General features: G+C 51.7%; 2 protein-coding genes across 3 annotated transcripts; one reads left to right on the top strand and one right to left on the bottom strand.

Annotated features, from left to right (window-relative positions):
* Positions 1-490: 490 nt before the first annotated feature.
* SLC1A6 (solute carrier family 1 member 6) lies at positions 491-12,236 on the top strand. 2 transcript variants are annotated; one of them, XM_040444756.1, is made up of 10 exons: positions 491-808; positions 1,625-1,884; positions 2,091-2,228; positions 3,716-3,920; positions 4,665-4,707; positions 5,212-5,555; positions 8,049-8,282; positions 9,476-9,670; positions 10,449-10,583; positions 11,691-12,236. In XM_040444756.1, the coding sequence occupies exons 2-10, from the start codon at positions 1,680-1,682 to the stop codon at positions 11,884-11,886; spliced, it is 1,695 nt and encodes a 564-aa protein (XP_040300690.1). In that variant the 5' UTR covers positions 491-808; positions 1,625-1,679; the 3' UTR covers positions 11,887-12,236. The 2 variants fall into 2 exon arrangements, with proteins under 2 accessions (XP_040300690.1, XP_040300691.1); XM_040444757.1 differs by lacking the exons at positions 10,449-10,583; positions 11,691-12,236 and adding an exon at positions 10,328-10,442 and having other exon boundaries at positions 790-808.
* A 1,810-nt stretch (positions 12,237-14,046) lies between these two features.
* On the bottom strand, positions 14,047-15,841 carry LOC121010918 (olfactory receptor 7C2-like). The gene has a single exon (XM_040444754.1). The coding sequence runs from the start codon at positions 15,293-15,295 to the stop codon at positions 14,171-14,173; it is 1,125 nt and encodes a 374-aa protein (XP_040300688.1). The 5' UTR covers positions 15,296-15,841; the 3' UTR covers positions 14,047-14,170.
* Positions 15,842-17,482: the final 1,641 nt, after the last annotated feature.

Raw genomic sequence — 17,482 nt, 5'->3', positions numbered from 1 at the left:
CTCCGAGCCATCAGCCCAGAGCCTGACGCGGGGCTCGAACTCACGGACCGCGAGATGGTGACCTGGCTGAAGTCGGACGCTTAACCGACTGTGCCACCCAGGCGCCCCAAATGTTTATTTATTTTTGAGAGAGACAGAGACAGAGTGCAAGTGAGGGAGGGGCAGAGAGAGAGGAAGACACAGAATCCGGAACAGGTTCCAGGCTCCGAGCTGCTGGCACAGAGCCCGACGCGGGGCTCAAACTCAAACCGGGAGATCATGACCTGAGCCTAAGTCGGACGCTCAACCGACTGAGCCACCCAGACACCCCTACTTATTTTTTTTAAATAACAATGTTTTATTTATTTTTGAGACAGAGAGGGAGCGAGAGAAAGAGAGTGTGAGCGGGGGAGGGGCAGAGAGAGAGGGAGACACAGAATCCGAAGCAGGCTCCAGGCTCTGAGCTGTCAGCACAGAGCCTGACTTGGGGCTCGAACCCACGGACTGTGAGATCGTGACCTAAGCTGAAGTCGGACGCTTAACCGACTGAACCACCCAGGCGCCCCTAAAAGAAAATATTTTAAAGTATAATGTTCGGTGAAATTCACAGAACAGAAACCCGACCATTTTAAAGAGGCATCAGGGGCATCTCGGACATTCTCAGTGTTGTGCAACCACTATATTCGCCTTTATAACAATTCAGTTGTAAAATACAACTTAATACTTTACTTTTTTTTTAATGGAGGAAGAAGTCCACAAAAGCAAAAGTTCCCCTGGCCCACAAGAGTCACGTTTCCAAGCTGCCTGAAACTTGTAAGGTATTTAGTTGGTAAGAGGATCGACAGGTTTTTATTTTTGTATGCACTTCATTTAATGTGTGTTAAAATATAATTTGCATTTCAAGTAATGATCTAAAGCTTCCGTTTGAGATATATTTATTTCAGTAAGCAAATAAGGTTATAGGGAAGTGGTCAGATACAGAGAAGATGCAAAAGTCTGGTTTTGGAAATAGTGCCTGGCACCCCAGAGAGAACTCTGAACATCACATTCCCCTTCAAAGATGAGTCCTGAAGAGCCACTGGGGACAAGGTCACCATTTCCTCCCTAAGGAACCGCACCTCCAGCTCCTTTCTTCACCTGAACACTCATGCAGACCAGTTGCATTTGTCGGGCCCTGACTTTTGCCAGGCTCCTGATGATTTTGTCATTGTGGACCGTCCACTTGTCCGCACCTCCAGGCCAGACACGAAACCACATTGATTTGGGGGGCTAACCCCAGGGGCCTTGTCTAGGGCTCTGCATGCACGTGGTGCTCAGCAAAGGCTCTTTAGTTTGGTTTGTGAGCTGGGGCAGCCCCCACCTCCTCCTGATGGTGTGAAATAAGGAGGGATCTGGAGCCAGGGAGTGGCAGAAACCTCCATTACCTTGTGATCTCCCACCCCACCTCTCCCCAGCCACGTCCCGGGAGCGATTCAGGCGATCTTGACCTCTTTCTCCCCGGGGCGCAACCCTGGAGCCCCAGGCGGTGTTCTCAGGTGCCTCAGGATGGGCGCGTCCCAGCAGGTGGACGTCTGCCCTCCGCTGGTGCCTGGATTCTCTCTGAGCCCCTCGCTGGTTTCTTCCACCCTTTCCCCTCTCCCTACAGCCGCCCTCTGTCCTGCCCCTCACTGGAAGGCCCCTGTGGCCCCGGCAGATAGACGATGAGCAGCCACGGGAACAGCCTGTTCCTGCGGGAGAGTGGCCAGCGGCTGGGCCGGGTGGGCTGGCTGCAGCGGCTGCAAGAAAGTCTGCAGCAGAGGGCACTGCGCACGCGCCTGCGCCTGCAGACCATGACCCGTGAGCACGTGCTGCGCTTCCTGCGCCGGAACGCCTTCATCCTGCTGACCGTCAGCGCGGTGGTCATCGGTGAGCCGGCTGCGGGGGTGGGGGCGGGGGCGGGGTCCCCGGGGAAATCTCCTGCCCGCACTCGTCTTCACTCCACCTACCGGTTGTCACCCACGCGAGCGCATCCCGCCGCCCACTGCGTTCCCTCCGCCCCCCATAAGGACACATTCACACAGATGGGGCTCAGTGACCCAAACCACTCCACAGAGCCCCTCTTTCGGTCCTAGGGGTCAGCCTGGCCTTTGCCCTGCGCCCGTACCAGCTTACCTACCGGCAGATCAAGTACTTCTCTTTCCCCGGAGAGCTTCTCATGAGGATGCTGCAGATGCTCGTCCTGCCGCTCATTGTCTCCAGCCTGGTCACAGGTGAGAGAGCCCAGGCCAGTGGTGGCTTCTAAGACCCATCCGACAGTCCCAGCTCGAACCTGGAGCCAAAGCTACCCCAGGCATGAGATCACCTCCCTACCTCAGGACCTGGAACGCGAAGCCGGCACCTAGCCCGGAGTTCTTGGGCCAGAGCCCGGATCTTCGTCAGACTCAGGTTCCAGACCCAGTGTGACCTATGCCACTTAGTAACTTTACCGGACTTCTCCATGGAGGTAGAATACCAGCCCACCAGGGGCTTAGCATCATTCAGGGGGGCAGCCAGGGAAGAGAGTACGGCACGGATGGCCAAGGGGTGGGATGCGGGTAAAGGTGTTTGAGATGGAGGGGACAGGATGGTGGGTGGGGGATGGGGTAGCAGTATGGATGGGCTATGCAGAAGTCGGCGATTTCTTTTGCAATGGGCCAGAGAGTGAACATTTTCAGCATGGGGGGGGGTGCGTATGATCTCTGTCATAACTACCCAGTTCTGTTAAGATAGTATGGGAGCAGCCGCGGACTCCTATGTAATCAAGTGGGCTTGGTTGTGTTCCAATAAAACTTTATTTGCAAAAACAAACCTAAGTGGTTGATTGCCAACCTCCGAGACTTGATTGGCATGAAGGTTGGCATGAAGAATGCTTTCTTGGGCTGGGTTTCCCAGAAGCAGAGCCTAAGATGGGGATCTTTGCACAAGCGATTGGGCAAGGGATGGCATTCAAGAGAGACCTACGAGCAAGTGAAGGAAGCAAGATGAGGCAGGGAAAGAATCTCAGCAGAGATGTGGGTTCAGAAGAAGGTTGGCCTCCCAGCCCTATCCCACGGGTAGCTGTGGAACAGGAGTAATGCTACAGGATTGTTCTTCTCACCCCTGCCCCCGCCTGAGTCAAAGGGGCTGGCCCTTTGAATCCCAGTTCCAGGCAGCCTTTGGCTTGAGACCTTCCATGGGGTGTTTCTGGGCAAGGCAGCTTTTGTTCTGCTGAGGGCAGCTCTCAAGAGAGGGGGGCAGCACGAACTGTTAGCAGCCAGCAGACGCAGCAGCTGGAGGACAGGTGCATCAGTCTGGTAAAGGGCATTTGGATGGGGCACCAAAAGATGTATCTCTCGGAAGTAGTTTACAGTGAGGTGAGTTGGAGGGAGGTACGATCTTGGGGTCAATAGCAGAATGAATAGTGGGATGACAATGAAGTCATGGTACAACATAGGGATGAATGGAGGCCGGGGTGGGGGTTGAAAAGGGAGGGTTGGTGATGTGGTGTTTGGGATAAAGGACGGGGTGGAAGGTGTACACGGAAAACGGAATGGGGGTTGAAGAAAGATGAGTGGGTCGAAGGATGGTGGGGTGGGTGCTGGCGTGGGGCCCAGAAGAAGGAGATGCCTGGTGAGATGCTTGTTGAGCTGGTGGTATGAGGAGAGTAGAGCTGATGGATGGGCGAGTGGGTGGTGGGGTGTGGACGGGGCTGCTCAGGGCGGTACCCCCTGTCCTCTAGGTATGGCGTCCCTGGATAACAAGGCAACAGGCCGGATGGGGATGCGGGCAGCTGTATACTACATGGTGACCACGGTCATTGCTGTCTTCATTGGCATCCTCATGGTCACCATCATCCACCCTGGGAAGGGCTCCAAGGAGGGGCTGCACCGCGAGGGCCGCATTGAGACCATCCCCACAGCTGATGCCTTCATGGACCTGGTCAGGTGACGTCCTTTCTAATTTTGATGGGAACTCTAAGCCTAGATGCAACAAAGTGTGCTCAAGGAGAGACTAGGGAACAGGCGGATTCAGCCTGGAAAGGCAACACCCAAGTTGAACCTAGTCTCTTGGTACCTGCTTTCTTCCCTGGAGCGTTGCACAAATGCTCTGAGAGTCGGTGACTTCTAGGGTATGACCTTTTGGCCCTTAGGCTCCGGAGGCTAGAGCTGCATGTTGAGACAGGCTCAGAACAGGTGGTGGCTGGTGTTCCCAAGCTCCATGGGAGGATGAATGACTCTCTTAGAGAGGCAAGATTTTGACAGCCAGAGTCAAGGCTCACCATGGTTCTTCCCTGGTCCCTGACTTGGGGGAAACCCACACGTTGTCTGGGTTTTTTGAGGCATCACTGGTACGTGTGTGTGAGTTGAAATCCGCAAGGTGGCTCGGTATGGGATTTCTCCTCCCCACTGAAGGGCTTGGAGAGACCTGGATTTGAGGTCCACCTGTACCTCTCAGGAGCTGTGTGGCTTTGGGCACCTTCCATAAAGTCTTTGTGGTTTTGGTTTCTTTGTGCATAAAATGGGGACATCAATAGTGCTAGAAGGGACACTTCTAGAGGTTGTAGGGTTTAGATCATACAGGTCACTTAGCTGAGTACCTGGCCTAGAATAAGCATTCACATGTTGACTGCCATTATTATTGTTGGTGCTGCTGCTAACTATCTCCCTTCCTCTGATGTTTTTCTGCAGAAATATGTTTCCACCCAACCTTGTGGAGGCCTGCTTCAAACAGGTCAGGAGGAAGTACACAGTTTGCTCAAGGAGGTTTGGAGGGTGGGAGTGGTGGTAGGGGGCTTGCTGCTGAGTGAATGGTCCCTGAGTGAGGGATGGGAAGAAGGGCCTGACAGAGCAATGGGCAGGGGCTTTTGGAAGAGTCTGGGAGAGAGAATGTACCTCCCATTGGTGGGATGACCAGCTCTTAGGCCATGAGCTTCCTGGGGATGGTTCTGGAGGAGGAACCAATGTGTCTCACCATAGATGGTTGAGGAGAGAGGCCTTCTAATCTGTTGGAGCAGGGAGCTTTGAAAAATGTGGAATCTACACGTTGGTCGTTCACTCCTCCATTCATGTGTTGCTTCACTCGTTCTTCTACGCGTTGGTCAAGTACTTCGTTTACTCACTCAGATCCACTGAATAAGATTCTCCAGGGTGTGGCAACCAGGAATTGGTGTTCTTGGTAAATTTCTCCAGGAGGTTCTGATGCATCGATTTTGGCCTCGATCTCTCCATATTTCAGTTCAAGACGCAGTACAGCACAAGGTTGGTAACTAGGACCGTAGTGAGGACAGAGAATGGATCTGAGCCGGGCACCGCCATCCCTCCCCCATCCTCAATGGACAACGGAACCAGCCTCCTGGAAAATGTCACATGGGCCTTGGGCACCCTACAGGAGGTGCTGAGCTTCAAGGAGACTGTGCCTGTGCCCGGCTCAGCCAATGGCATCAATGCCCTGGGCCTCGTGGTCTTCTCTGTGGCCTTTGGGCTGGTCATCGGTGGCATGAAACACAAGGGCCGAGTCCTGCGGGATTTCTTCGACAGCCTCAATGAGGCTATTATGAGGATGGTGGGCATCATTATCTGGTGAGTGCTGGGCTGTGACAGTGTGGGCAGGTGACAGCCCGCGGGAAGGGTGGAGCTGGGGCTGGGAAGTCTGATGGTGGGGCAGATGCTCAAGGGGCCATTGGGGCCTTTTGACCCAGATCATTTATATACGTATTGGTGAATCGACTCATTCATGTGTTCACTTATAAATTCACTCAGGGACTCATCTTCACATTAATGAAACCACTGATTGATTTATTCATTTATTGACTCACTGCACCATCGATTCATTCGAGCTCATTCTTTGGCCTGCTCATTCATCTCTGCATTTGCTATCCTCCCATTGACTGGCTCACATATTCCCTGCATTCATTCACCTCTTTGCTTAACACCCTCATTCGTTCACTCACCCCTTCATTTGTGTCTCATTTGTTCCTTTTCTAACTCATTTAGCCCCTTGCTAATTATTCCTTAGTCAATATATGCACGCATTCATTCATTCTTTACATGTGTTTTGTTCCTTCACCAATTCCTTCACTCATTCAGCAGACATTTTCTCAGGCTAACTCGGTCTTTAACTCTGGAATACGGAGATCCGTTGAATTCAGTCATGAAGTCTTGGAGGAGACAGCCACATACTAGACAAATGTGATTCAAGGCGGAAGGTTCTAGAGTAAAGGGACATTTAAAAGGTGTTGAGAATGTGGAGAAGTGAGTAGCCAGTGGACAGATAGGTAGTGGACTCTGCTTGGGAAGCCGAGGAGGGAGTCATAGAAAAGGTCACTTCTTAGTTGGGTCTTGAAAGGTAAGTGGGAATCCAATAGGACAGGGAGGGGGAAGAGGCCCTTCAAGCGGAGACGAGAGAACACGCAAAGCCTGCAAGGACCTGAATTGTCTGGAGAATGGCAGGGAGCTCAGGGAGGTGGGAGCACAAGGTGAGTTGGGAGTGGCCATGAAAGATGTTAACAAGACCAGGGCGCCTGGGTGGCTCAGCCGGTTGAGTGTCCAACTCTTGGTTTCAACTCAGGTCGTGATCTCACAGTTCGTGGGTTCAAGTCCCGCGTCGGGCTCTGTGCTGACAGCGCGGAGCCTGCTTGGAATTTTTTCTCCCTCTCTCTGCTCCTCCCCTGTTCTCTCTGTCTCTCTCAAAAATAAACTTAAAAAAAAAAAAAAAGATGTGGACAAGACTGTCTGGTCCCAAACTGGAGAAGATTTTGTACATCATCCCCAATAACTAGAAATCTGTGTAGGGGGCTAGAGGCCAAGGTGAAAGCTTGGGAAAGCAGTGGATGGTGAGCTTGTCAAGGATAAATAAGACCAACGAGACTGAGTTTTGGAAACCATAAATCTAAAGTGGTGTCGTTGGCAGGTTTGGGTCAAATATCCTGATGTACTGGGTGGCTGAGGGTAGAAGGAAAGAAGCCCTGTGCAGTTGACCTGAAGGTGAGGAACTTTGTTGGGGGATCAGGAGGAAGGACGAAGATGGGGAGGTTGGGAAGGGCGTTCATGAGCAGACACAGAGGTAGGTCTAGGCTGGGAGACAACTCTGCACCTTCACATCGGCTGTCACCCTGAGCCTAGCTGAGCCCAGCTGGGGGGGACAGGTGAGCCCCGGATGAACTCACTTCTGTCTCCTCTCTTTCACTCGCTGCTCTAGCCGCACCGGTCTGCTCTCCACTCCTTTACTTCTTCCAGCTCATGCTAATCTCAGGGTCTTTGCACTGTGCCTGCAATGCTTCCCGTGCGGGTGGATGTGTCCCTCCTCATCACTCGGGCCTCTGCGTGAATGTCAGCATCTCTAGAGAAGCCCCTCCTTGACCACGCATGTTTCCACAGCCCCACTCAGGGGCTCTGTTTTGCGGCGGTCGCCCTCCAAAGTTGTAAATTAGGCGTTTCTATGTGTACCGCCCGTTTCCCCATCAGGATGTGGGTGCCACAGGGGTAGCGACCTTGTGACCGGAGCAGAGCGGGTGCTCAGGAGAGAGGTTGAATAAGTAGATGATTTGACAAGACACGTGATTTGAGATGTCCATGGGAAATTCAGGTGCAATAGCTCAGGGCTGGTGAGTGAGTGGGAGTATGCACTTACGGAAAAGGCAGTAGGGGCCTAGAGGTTACCCACTTAGCGCAAAGAGTTGGAGGCGGTGAATAAGGGGCGTTCAAAGGCCAGCGATAGGGACCGTCTGGGGCACGTCTAGGGAGAGAGTCCCAAGGGCAGTGATTCTTTGGGGAGGGACTTGAATGGGAATGGAGATAAGAGAGACCTCATAAGATTGTTTCGCGTGGAGTTGTAGGAGCCTTTCCCCACTGTAGTGGGCATGAGTTCTGGGTGAGTGGGAAGAGGAAGTGGACTGTGCCTGTGGGGCCCTTCCCTGTTTGTGAGTGTGTGGGGAAGGTTGGGGTCGAGTAGGGTGCTGGACCATGGGCACTGCCTGGCCCCAGGGGCTTATATGGGCAAAGCCTTGGGAATGCCAGCTCCAAGCCTTAGGGGAAGTCATGAGGGAGCTTTGACAGGCCTCTGGCTTGGCCTAGGTACGCACCCGTGGGCATCCTGTTCCTGATTGCTGGGAAGATCCTCGAGATGGAAGACATGGCCGTCCTGGGGGGTCAGCTGGGCATGTACACCCTGACCGTCATCGTGGGCTTGTTCCTCCATGCTGGTGGTGTCCTGCCCCTCATCTACTTCCTCATCACCCACCGGAACCCCTTCCCCTTCATTGGGGGCGTGCTGCAGGCCCTCATCACTGCCATGGGCACGTCTTCCAGGTACGGCCCAATCCCCCACCCCTGGTGCTTTTCCGAGGCTCGCCGTTGTCCACCTGCTCTCCTACGAGTCCTGCCCTCCTTCACCCCCTACTGAGCCTCGTCTGCGCTGTGCGGTAATGTCAGTGGCTCCGGAAGGTCTCCAGGTCGACCAACACCTCAGTGCTGATCTCTGTGCCCGCACTGGCTCTCCTGACCTCTTTTCCTCCTTGTCTGTTTCTCTGTTGTGTGTGGAGGAGAAGTAGCTGCCAGTCTTGAGGTTAAGCCCAAGCTTCCCACGGGCTCCGTGTTCTCGGTTGTTTCTCTGGCTCAGAGACTTTCATTTCCCCTCGGGGTGGTGGCTGGGAGCTCTCTTGGCCTCCTTGTCCTTTCCTTGTGGTTTTAGGGGGTTAGTAAAGAACTTCCCTTTTCCCCATCGTCTAAATTCAAAATAGTTTGAGAAGTGTCACAAGGGCCAACCAGCTGGAAGAATGGTACCATTTTTATTGCTCGCAGTGCTGCCTGGAGATTTGGTCTGTGGCCAGTAGGATGGGTGCCATCACAGCCCAGAGTTAAACTCAACCTGGTCGTCCCAGGGCTGGATCCCCAGAGGCCTTCTCTGTGGGTCCAGGCTTCTCACCGCATGGCCTCAGATTGACCAGGCAGAGCTCGTGTTTTGTGGACAGACAGACTCCCAGATGGGACGGCCGCTCCTTCAGCTAACCTCCCCCATCAGTTAGGCCCCCCTTCCTCCCCTGAGGGGCGGTGGGAGAGAGGCAAGGAGGGTTAGCGTAGCTGGGGTGCCCCATGAACTACAGGAGTGGGGGACTAGGGGTCCCTGCAATGCTTCTCTCTCAACCTTGAGGGTGTGGGTGGGAGGCCAGCAGACCGTTAATCCCCTCCTTCCTGGAAGTGGAAAGTGCACTAGTGACACAAACACGTGCCTAGTAATCAGCCTTAAGCTATTGGCTTGAAGCGGGTCCAGAGACCTTCACCCTAGGGGACTGCCATTGCCGTATGCTTCTGGCAACATGAGGAATCCCTCTTCCCTGTGCAGTTATCAGTCTCTGAAATGTTACACGCCTGCCAGCCTCTCCTCGCTCTGGCTCCCATCTGGGCTCTCAGTGTTCTCAGCAGACTCTCTCTTTCGACTCGTTGCGGCCCCGGCCCCCACCCTGCCACCCCCCGTTCTCAGTCTCCTGGGCTCTCTCCCCTAGCTCTGCAACGCTGCCCATCACCTTCCGCTGCCTGGAGGAGGGCCTAGGTGTGGACCGACGCATCACCAGGTTTGTGTTGCCTGTGGGGGCCACCGTCAACATGGACGGGACCGCCCTGTACGAGGCCCTGGCCGCCATCTTCATCGCCCAAGTCAACAACTATGAGCTCAACCTGGGCCAGATCACAACTATCAGGTGAGGTGGTCTTGGGTGGGCTGTGCCAGCAGGTGAGACCTCAGAAGTCGTTAGCTTGGCTAGGGGTGGGGGTGGGGGGCGGCGCTCAGCTTGAGGTCAGGGGAGGCTTTGAATGTTGGAGCGGGGGGATGTGGGATGAGCCCAGTCAGCCAGGCCAACTGAGCTTGTCAGGAGCTGGCGTGATGTTTTAGTCCCCATTTCCTTTCCCATGCTGTTGTGGGACATCCCTTTGCCCAGGATTTTCCAAAGTATGGCCTGGTGCAACCTAATGACACGAGGCTCTTACGTTGGATTCCTGGGCCTCGTCACCCAGAGGTTCCAACGCGGTCATTATAAATACAACAGCAAACATTATCACCTCCTTTCGGTCTTTGCTCCGGGGTCACACTTTCGGGGAAGTGTTCCCTGAATGTTCGGTTTAAAATCGCATGGTCTGGACCCTCGTAGACTGACCCGTTCCTCCATAAAGCCATCTGCCTTAGTATATATGTTAAGTACTCATCTTGCTCGTTGCTTGCCTCCCCTGCCTAGAACGTGAGCTCTGTTTGGGCAGGGGTTTTCTTCCATGGGAATTTCTCCTAGGCCTCTAAGTGTGCATAGGCTCCGTAAGTATGAGTTGAAAGAATACATTTATTGAAGGCTGCTTTTCGTTTTCAGGAACTTAATTTAAGATGTCCCGGGGAACCGCCTCTCCCCTTCCATGGTGTCCTTTCTCACTGTCCGCCTCATCTTCCCCTTCCCTCCTCCTGCCCCCCCTGTGTTCTCTTTCCGTGTGCAGTATCACGGCGACAGCAGCCAGCGTTGGGGCTGCTGGCATCCCCCAGGCGGGTCTGGTCACCATGGTCATTGTGCTCACATCGGTGGGCCTGCCCACTGAAGACATCACGCTGATCATAGCGGTGGACTGGTTCCTGTGAGTCCCTTCAGACCCTGGTGCTCTTGCTCCTCAACCCTCCCTTCCCACCCGTGTTCCCCGTGAGACCCCCAACCCGTGGGCCCCCAGTCCAGCAAGGACACAGAGTTCTAGAATTTGAGAGCAGAAGGGAAGCCGTGGAGCACACTCTGGGCCGTGGCCCACAGTTTCCGAATTCCAGAGTTAACCTTGGGGAAGTAGGACAGGGAGGAGAGAGGAGCAATGGGGCTTTAGCTCTCAGCCCGAAAAGCCCCTGCTTTATGTAGAAGTCACAAGAAGGCCATCTGTGGGACAGAACTGGCTTCCCAGTGTTTTTTGTGTGTTTGTTTTTAATTCTCAACTTTGTTTTTTTTATTAAAAAAAAAAATTTTTTTTTTCAACGTTTATTTATTTTTGGGACAGAGAGAGACAGAGCATGAATGGGGGAGGGTCAGAGAGAGAGGGAGACAGAGAATCGGAAACAGGCTCCAGGCTCCGAGCCATCAGCCCAGAGCCCGACGCGGGGCTCGAACTCACGGACCGCGAGATCGTGACCTGGCTGAAGTCGGACGCTCAACCGACTGCGCCACCCAGGCGCCCCATAATTCTCAACTTTGAAACACGGGAGGTTTACATTAAGAAAAACCCCAAAAAACTCTGGACTTTCATCCCCACTTGGGAGCTCTGTGCCGGACCCGAGTCCCATTTAGACAGCCTCCAATCTTGCCGGGGAAGCTTTGGCATCTTTCCCTGGTTAGGTAAAGTTAGGTAGTTCACTTTGGTGAGCTGATTTACTCCTGGTGGTTCCCGTCCTCCTCCTGTATGCCGTTCAGCCCACAGCCTCTCATTTTCTCCATCAGATGTTTATGTCCTTAAAAAGAGAGAATTGCATTGCTGAGATCAAACGTGAGCACATCAGCATTGATCCAACCTGTGTTTGGTAGGAGGGGAAACTGAGGACACTGAAGGGGAGGGACCTGCCTGAGGTTATGTGGTTGTGGAGGGGACGTGAGCCCCAACTCCCAGCACAAGGGACCCCCCCCCCGACCCTGCTACACCCACTCTTCCATGAACTCTTGAAACTTCGACTAACCGTGGCCTCTCTCTCCCCTCCCCTCCCCTCCCCAGTGACCGGCTTCGCACAATGACCAATGTTCTGGGGGACTCTATTGGAGCAGCCGTCATTGAGCATTTGTCTCAGCGGGAGCTGGAGCTGCAAGAAGCCGAGCTCACCCTCCCCAGCCTGGGGAAGCCCTACAAGTCGCTCATGGCACAAGAGAAGGGGGCGTCCAGGGGCCGGGGAGGCAACGAGAGTGCCATGTGAGGGGACCCCAGCCCTGCTGCCCGTAGAGGAGGGGACGGGGCTGGGGAGGGGGGGTCCTAGGGAAGACCCACTGCCCGAATGACTGTGCTGAACACACGTGTTCTGTCCAGCTTGTTTGGTGGAAACTAAGATAAAGGAGCAGGAACCAAAGTGTGTCCCAGGCCTCCATTTCTCTCTGGGCGCATGCAGAGAACTCGTGGAGGGCAGTGAGCTTCGGGTCCGACAAGCGGAGGGGTCAGCTCATGCCCTTTATTTTCTCAAGGAGTGGTGGAATTGAGGGAAGTAAGGGATAACCGCCATTTATCATAATAAAACGATGTGTATGACCTCCGTGTCGGGGGTCCCCGAGACCTGAAGGTTCAATGATTTGCTAGAAGGACTCGTGGAACTCAGAGAAGCTCTGATGCTCACGTTTATAGTTGACTGCAGTGAAAGATGACAGATTAAAAATCTGCCAAGACCAAAGTTGCCTGGGGCAGGGTCCAGAAGTCACCAGACGTGGGCTTCCCATGGCGCCCTCTTAGTGGAACCCCATGGACTCACTCAGTCGTCTCCGCAACGATGTGTGACAGCACGTGTGCAGTAGTGTCAGCCAAGGAAGTTCACCTGAGCCTTGGTGTCCAGGACTGTTATCGGGGATCTGTTGTGTAGGCGAATGAATATAGCAGGTGAACAAAAGCAGGCATTTGCCATAAGTTACATGGTCAACACGGACCACGTGGTGTGGATCAAGGTCCCAGATATACCAAGATGCTTTTATGAGGCAGCATATTCCAAGGGCTCAGAATTACTTCCCAGGAGCCAGTCAAGGGCAAGTCTTTTCTCTGGAACGTGCAGGCTTTCAGCTCCCCTAAGCCTTCCGAGTCAACTCTTTACTTCATGCACCCATGGCTGGGAATAGAGGAAGCAGCTTCCCGTGGGGAAGAGTAACTGTGTCTTGTAGTCCAAACTGCTGACTCCTGAAACCAGTTGTCTCAGACTGGACACAGCTGGCCTCAGGAAGCGCTGTGTCTCCTTAGTGCACAAGGGTGGATGTTGGTCATTTAACATTATTTTCCTGCAGCCTAATAAACCAGGTGGGACATGAAATGAGACTTTAATAAAGCCTTCGGGAAAACACAAGTATATAGAGAGTAACAGGATTCCAGATGTCATGGATATAATTCAACTCTCTGACCCTTTAGTCCCGGAAACACATTCGTTTCTTTTCTGAATCAAATTAAGCTTCCCTTGAGCACCTGCCTCTCTCACAGCGGGAAGAAACCTTTCAAGCACAGGCGTGTTTCGGGGATGTTCCCTCCCCCATTCTTTAGGATCCAAAGAGAACCCTTGGGCATATGTACTTGAGAGAACTGGGAAGTAGGGATCCAGATTTCTTTCGTCTATTTGCAGTCGCCATGGCAACGTTTGTGTCAGAAACTAGAAAAAGTCCAGGCAAAGGCAAGAAGCTTATAAAGCATCCTACTCCACAGTTGACCCTGGGGAGCTTGGCCGGGGATCCCAGTCTCAAACCGGAATTTCTGCCTCTAAGGTGTGGTCCATGGGCTGTGTCTGCAGAAAGCTCCTCGTGGGAGCGGGGTGTGGCAGTTTGCTAGGTCTCCCGCGACAAAGGGCCGCAGACTGGGTGGTTAAACAACAGATGTTTATTTGCTCCTAGTTTTGGAGGCATATCTTTGACTTGATTCCATTCATGTAACCCCAGAAAACATCTCTCTAAATGTTTCCAAAATAGGCACACATCCCATCACTTTGAAGGTAGATATTAAACACATGGGATTCGATTTCAGCTGTTAAGAAATCCAGACCATTACTGAAGCTAACTGAGAAAATAGGTTCTATTCATATAAAGTTAAAGCGACTGGTTACAAAATGAACAAAGGAATCCAAGGCACAACCTGAAGAAAAACAGAGGGCAGGAAAGAAACACGGAAGGTTTTGCTCTAAGACATAAAATTTGGAAAAATAAGGTTTTGCTCTAGAACATAAAGTTAGGAAAAATAAAAATATTGCACAGAGGGGGTGGGTGCCTGGGTGGCTCAGTCGGTTAAGCATCCTACTTTGGCTCAGGTCATGATCTCACAGTTTGTGGGTTCGAGGCCCACGATGGCAGTCTCTGTGGTCAGCACAGAGCCTGCTTGGGATCCTCTGTCCCCTCTCTCTGCTCCTCCCCTACTTGCATGCATACACACTCTGTCTCTCTCAAAAACAAATAAACATTTAAAATATTTAAAAAATAATGCACAAAGGAAACTAAGATTTCTGGTCCTCAGGATTGTGTGCCCGGTTACTCGTGAGAATCCTGTAATGGTCCCCCAACACTGAGAGGCAGTGCCCTGCTGAGGAGTCTCCCCAGGGCCCCCTTCATGTCCCTGTTCCTCAGACTGTAGATGAAGGGATTCAGCATGGGGGTGACAATCGTGTACATCACCGAGGCCACCAGACTTGTCCTAGAGGATGAAGTCGCTGCAGAACTGAGGTAGACCCCGAGGCCAGTGCCATAGAACAAGGAGACCACCGAGAGGTGAGACCCACACGTGGAAAAGGCTTTGTACTTGCCCCTGGCTGATGAAATTTTCAGGATGGAGGAGAAAATCTGAGAATAAGAAAAGAGGATCCCAGAGAGAGGAAAAACACCTAGGACAATAGTCACAAAATACACCACCATGGTGTTGACGAAGGTGTCAGAACAGGCAAGCTTCAGGACTTCAGGAAGATCACAAAAAAAGTGTGGGATTTCCATGTTTGTGCAGAAGGACAGCCTCAAAAGGGTCAAAGTCTCGAGCAGGGAGCCCATGACACTGATGCACCAGGACCCCACGGCCAGCAGCCTACAGAGCTGGGGGTTCATGATGACCATGTAGTGCAGGGGGTGACAGATGGCCACAAAGCGGTCATAGGCCATCACGGTCAGGAGTAAATTGTCCAGGCATCCAAACACGATGAAAAAAAATATCTGGCTGAGGCAGCCTGCACAGGTGATAAGTTTTCTCTGCGTCTGGATGTTCCAGAGCATCTTCGGGATGGTGGTGGAGGTGAAGCAGATGTCTACAAAGGACAGGTTGGCCAGGAAGAAGTACATGGGGGTGTGGAGGTGGGAGTCAGAGCTGACGGCCAGGATGAGGAGCAGGTTCCCAGTGAACGTGACCAGGTACATGGACAGAAATAACCCAAAGAAGAAAGGCTTCTCCGTGAATCCCAGGAGGAGAAAGTGTCCAGCTCCTGTTTGGTTTCCTCTTTCCATGGGGCTACTGGCCTTGTCCAGAAAGAGACAAAAAGCAAGACACGATTCACTCCAAATAAGCATTCCCCCGAATGACCGAAATATCCTTAATCCAAACCCAGGGGAATCATGAAGTCGTTTGTTTTGGCTAATGATTGGCTTTCTTTGCTGACAAATTGTGGTTACCATCGCTACCTGGGAAAATTGTCCCTAAGATCAGTGGTTCTCCAGTTGTGGTCCCTGTACAGCACCATCGACATCAAGAGGGAACCTGTTAGAAGTGCCCAGTTTCAGGCCCACCTGACCTACTGAGTCAGATGCTCTGGGTGTGAGGCCAGCACTCTGGGCCTTGACAAATCCTCCTGGGGATCTGATGCACACCCAAGTTTGGGGAGCACTGCTCTAGTGCTCCCCTGCATCCCTAAGCAGCCATCCATGGGGGCTGCTTTTCACTTTGTGCTCGGTGCTTGTGGGAATGGGCAATTCCCTAACCCCAGGCAGATCATCCAACCTCTGAGAGGTTCTTTCACTGTGCTGCCTTTCCGCGATTTCTATATCTTAGATCCTCTGCACCATGGGTGCGCCTTCTCATAAAAAAATAATAACCAATATTATTGTTGTTAATAGTCATTTACGTTTCATTTGTATTATCAATGCCTAAATAGAAATTCCACCAAAATTGCATTTATAAATGTACCACTCTAGAGTTTTTTATTTATTGATTTCAAAATTTTACGTTATTTTTTTAAAATTCCGGTCTAACTTCTCTAAAGAAGACATCCGGATGGCCAACAGGCACATGAAAAGATGCTCAACGTCGCTCCTTATCAGGGAAATACAAATCAAAACCACACTCAGGTATCACCTCACGCCAGTCAGAGTGGCCAAAATGAACAAATCAGGAGACTATAGATGCTGGAGAGGATGTGGAGAAACGGGAACCCTCTTGCCCTGTTGGTGGGAATGCAAACTGGTGCAGCCACTCTGGAAAGCAGTGTGGAGGTTCCTCAGAAAATTAAAAATAGACCTACCCTATGACCCAGCAATAGCACTGCTAGGAATTTATCCAAGGGATACAGGAGTACTGATGCATAGGGGCACCTGTACCCCAATGTTTATAGCAGCACTCTCAACAATAGCCAAATGATGGAAAGAGCCTAAATGTCCATCAACTGATGAATGGATAAAGAAATTGTGGTTTATATACACAATGGAGTACTACATGGCAATGAGAAAGAACGAAATATGGCCCTTTGTAGCAACGTGGATGGAACTGGAGAGTGTGATGCTAAGTGAAATAAGCCATACAGAGAAAGACAGGTACCATATGTTTTCACTCTTATGTGGATCCTGAGAAACTTAACAGAAACCCATGGAGGAGGGGAAGGAAAAAAAAAAAAAAGAGGTTAGACTGGGAGAGAGCCAAAGCATAAGAGACTCTTAAAAACTGAGAACAAACTGAGGGTTGATGGGGGGTGGGAGGGAGGAGAGGGTGGATGATGGGCATTGAGGAGGGCACCTTTTGGGATGAGCACTGGGTGTTGTATGGAAACCAATTTGACAATAAATTTCATATATTGAAAAAAAAATAAAATAAAGTTCTGGTCTAATGAAATTACAATGTTACATTAGTTTCAGGTGTACAATATAGTGATTCGACGATTCTGTGCACCACTCAGTGCTCATCACAAGCGTGCTCTTTAATTCCCATTACCTGTTACACCCCTCCCCCCTCCCCCCCCCCACTTCCCTTCTAGAACCTTCAGTGTGTTGTCTTTAGTTAAGAGTCTGCTCCTTGGTGTGCTGTGCTCTTTCCGCCCCGCCTGATTGTTTTCTTTCTTTCTTTCTTTTTTTTAAATTGTTTTTTTAACGTTTGTTTATTTTTGAGACAGAGAGAGAGAGACAGAGCATGAACGGGGGAGGGGCAGAGAGAGAGGGAGGCACAGAATCGGAAGCAGGCTCCAGGCTCTGAGCCATCTGCCCAGAGCCCGCACGGGGCTCGAACTCACAGACCGCGAGATTGTGACCTGAGCTGAAAATCGGACGCTTAACCGACTGAGCCACCCAGGCGCCCCTGTTTTCTTTCTTAAATTCCACACAGGAGTGAGATCATATGGTATTTGTCTCTCTCTGACTGACTTATCTCACTTAGCATGATGCCCTCTAGATCCCTCCACACTGTTGCAAATGGCAAGATTACATTCTTTTTTTTTTTTTTTTACGGGCGAGTAATATGCCATTGTATGTATACCTGACATCTTTTTTATCTAGTCATCAGTCGACTACAGTGTCCTAGACTTTCTCAATATTGGCTTTTTCTTCACCTAAGTTTGTCCTTTCTTTTTAGTTTTATCAAAGTATAGTTGGTTACAGAAA

Source organism: Herpailurus yagouaroundi, unplaced genomic scaffold (genome assembly GCF_014898765.1).
Source record: "Herpailurus yagouaroundi ecotype Mexico unplaced genomic scaffold, PumYag 193, whole genome shotgun sequence".
Lineage (NCBI taxonomy): Eukaryota > Metazoa > Chordata > Mammalia > Carnivora > Felidae > Herpailurus > Herpailurus yagouaroundi.
The sequence above is the reverse complement of the archived record's forward strand: the minus strand, read 5'-3'. Positions and strand labels throughout refer to the sequence as shown.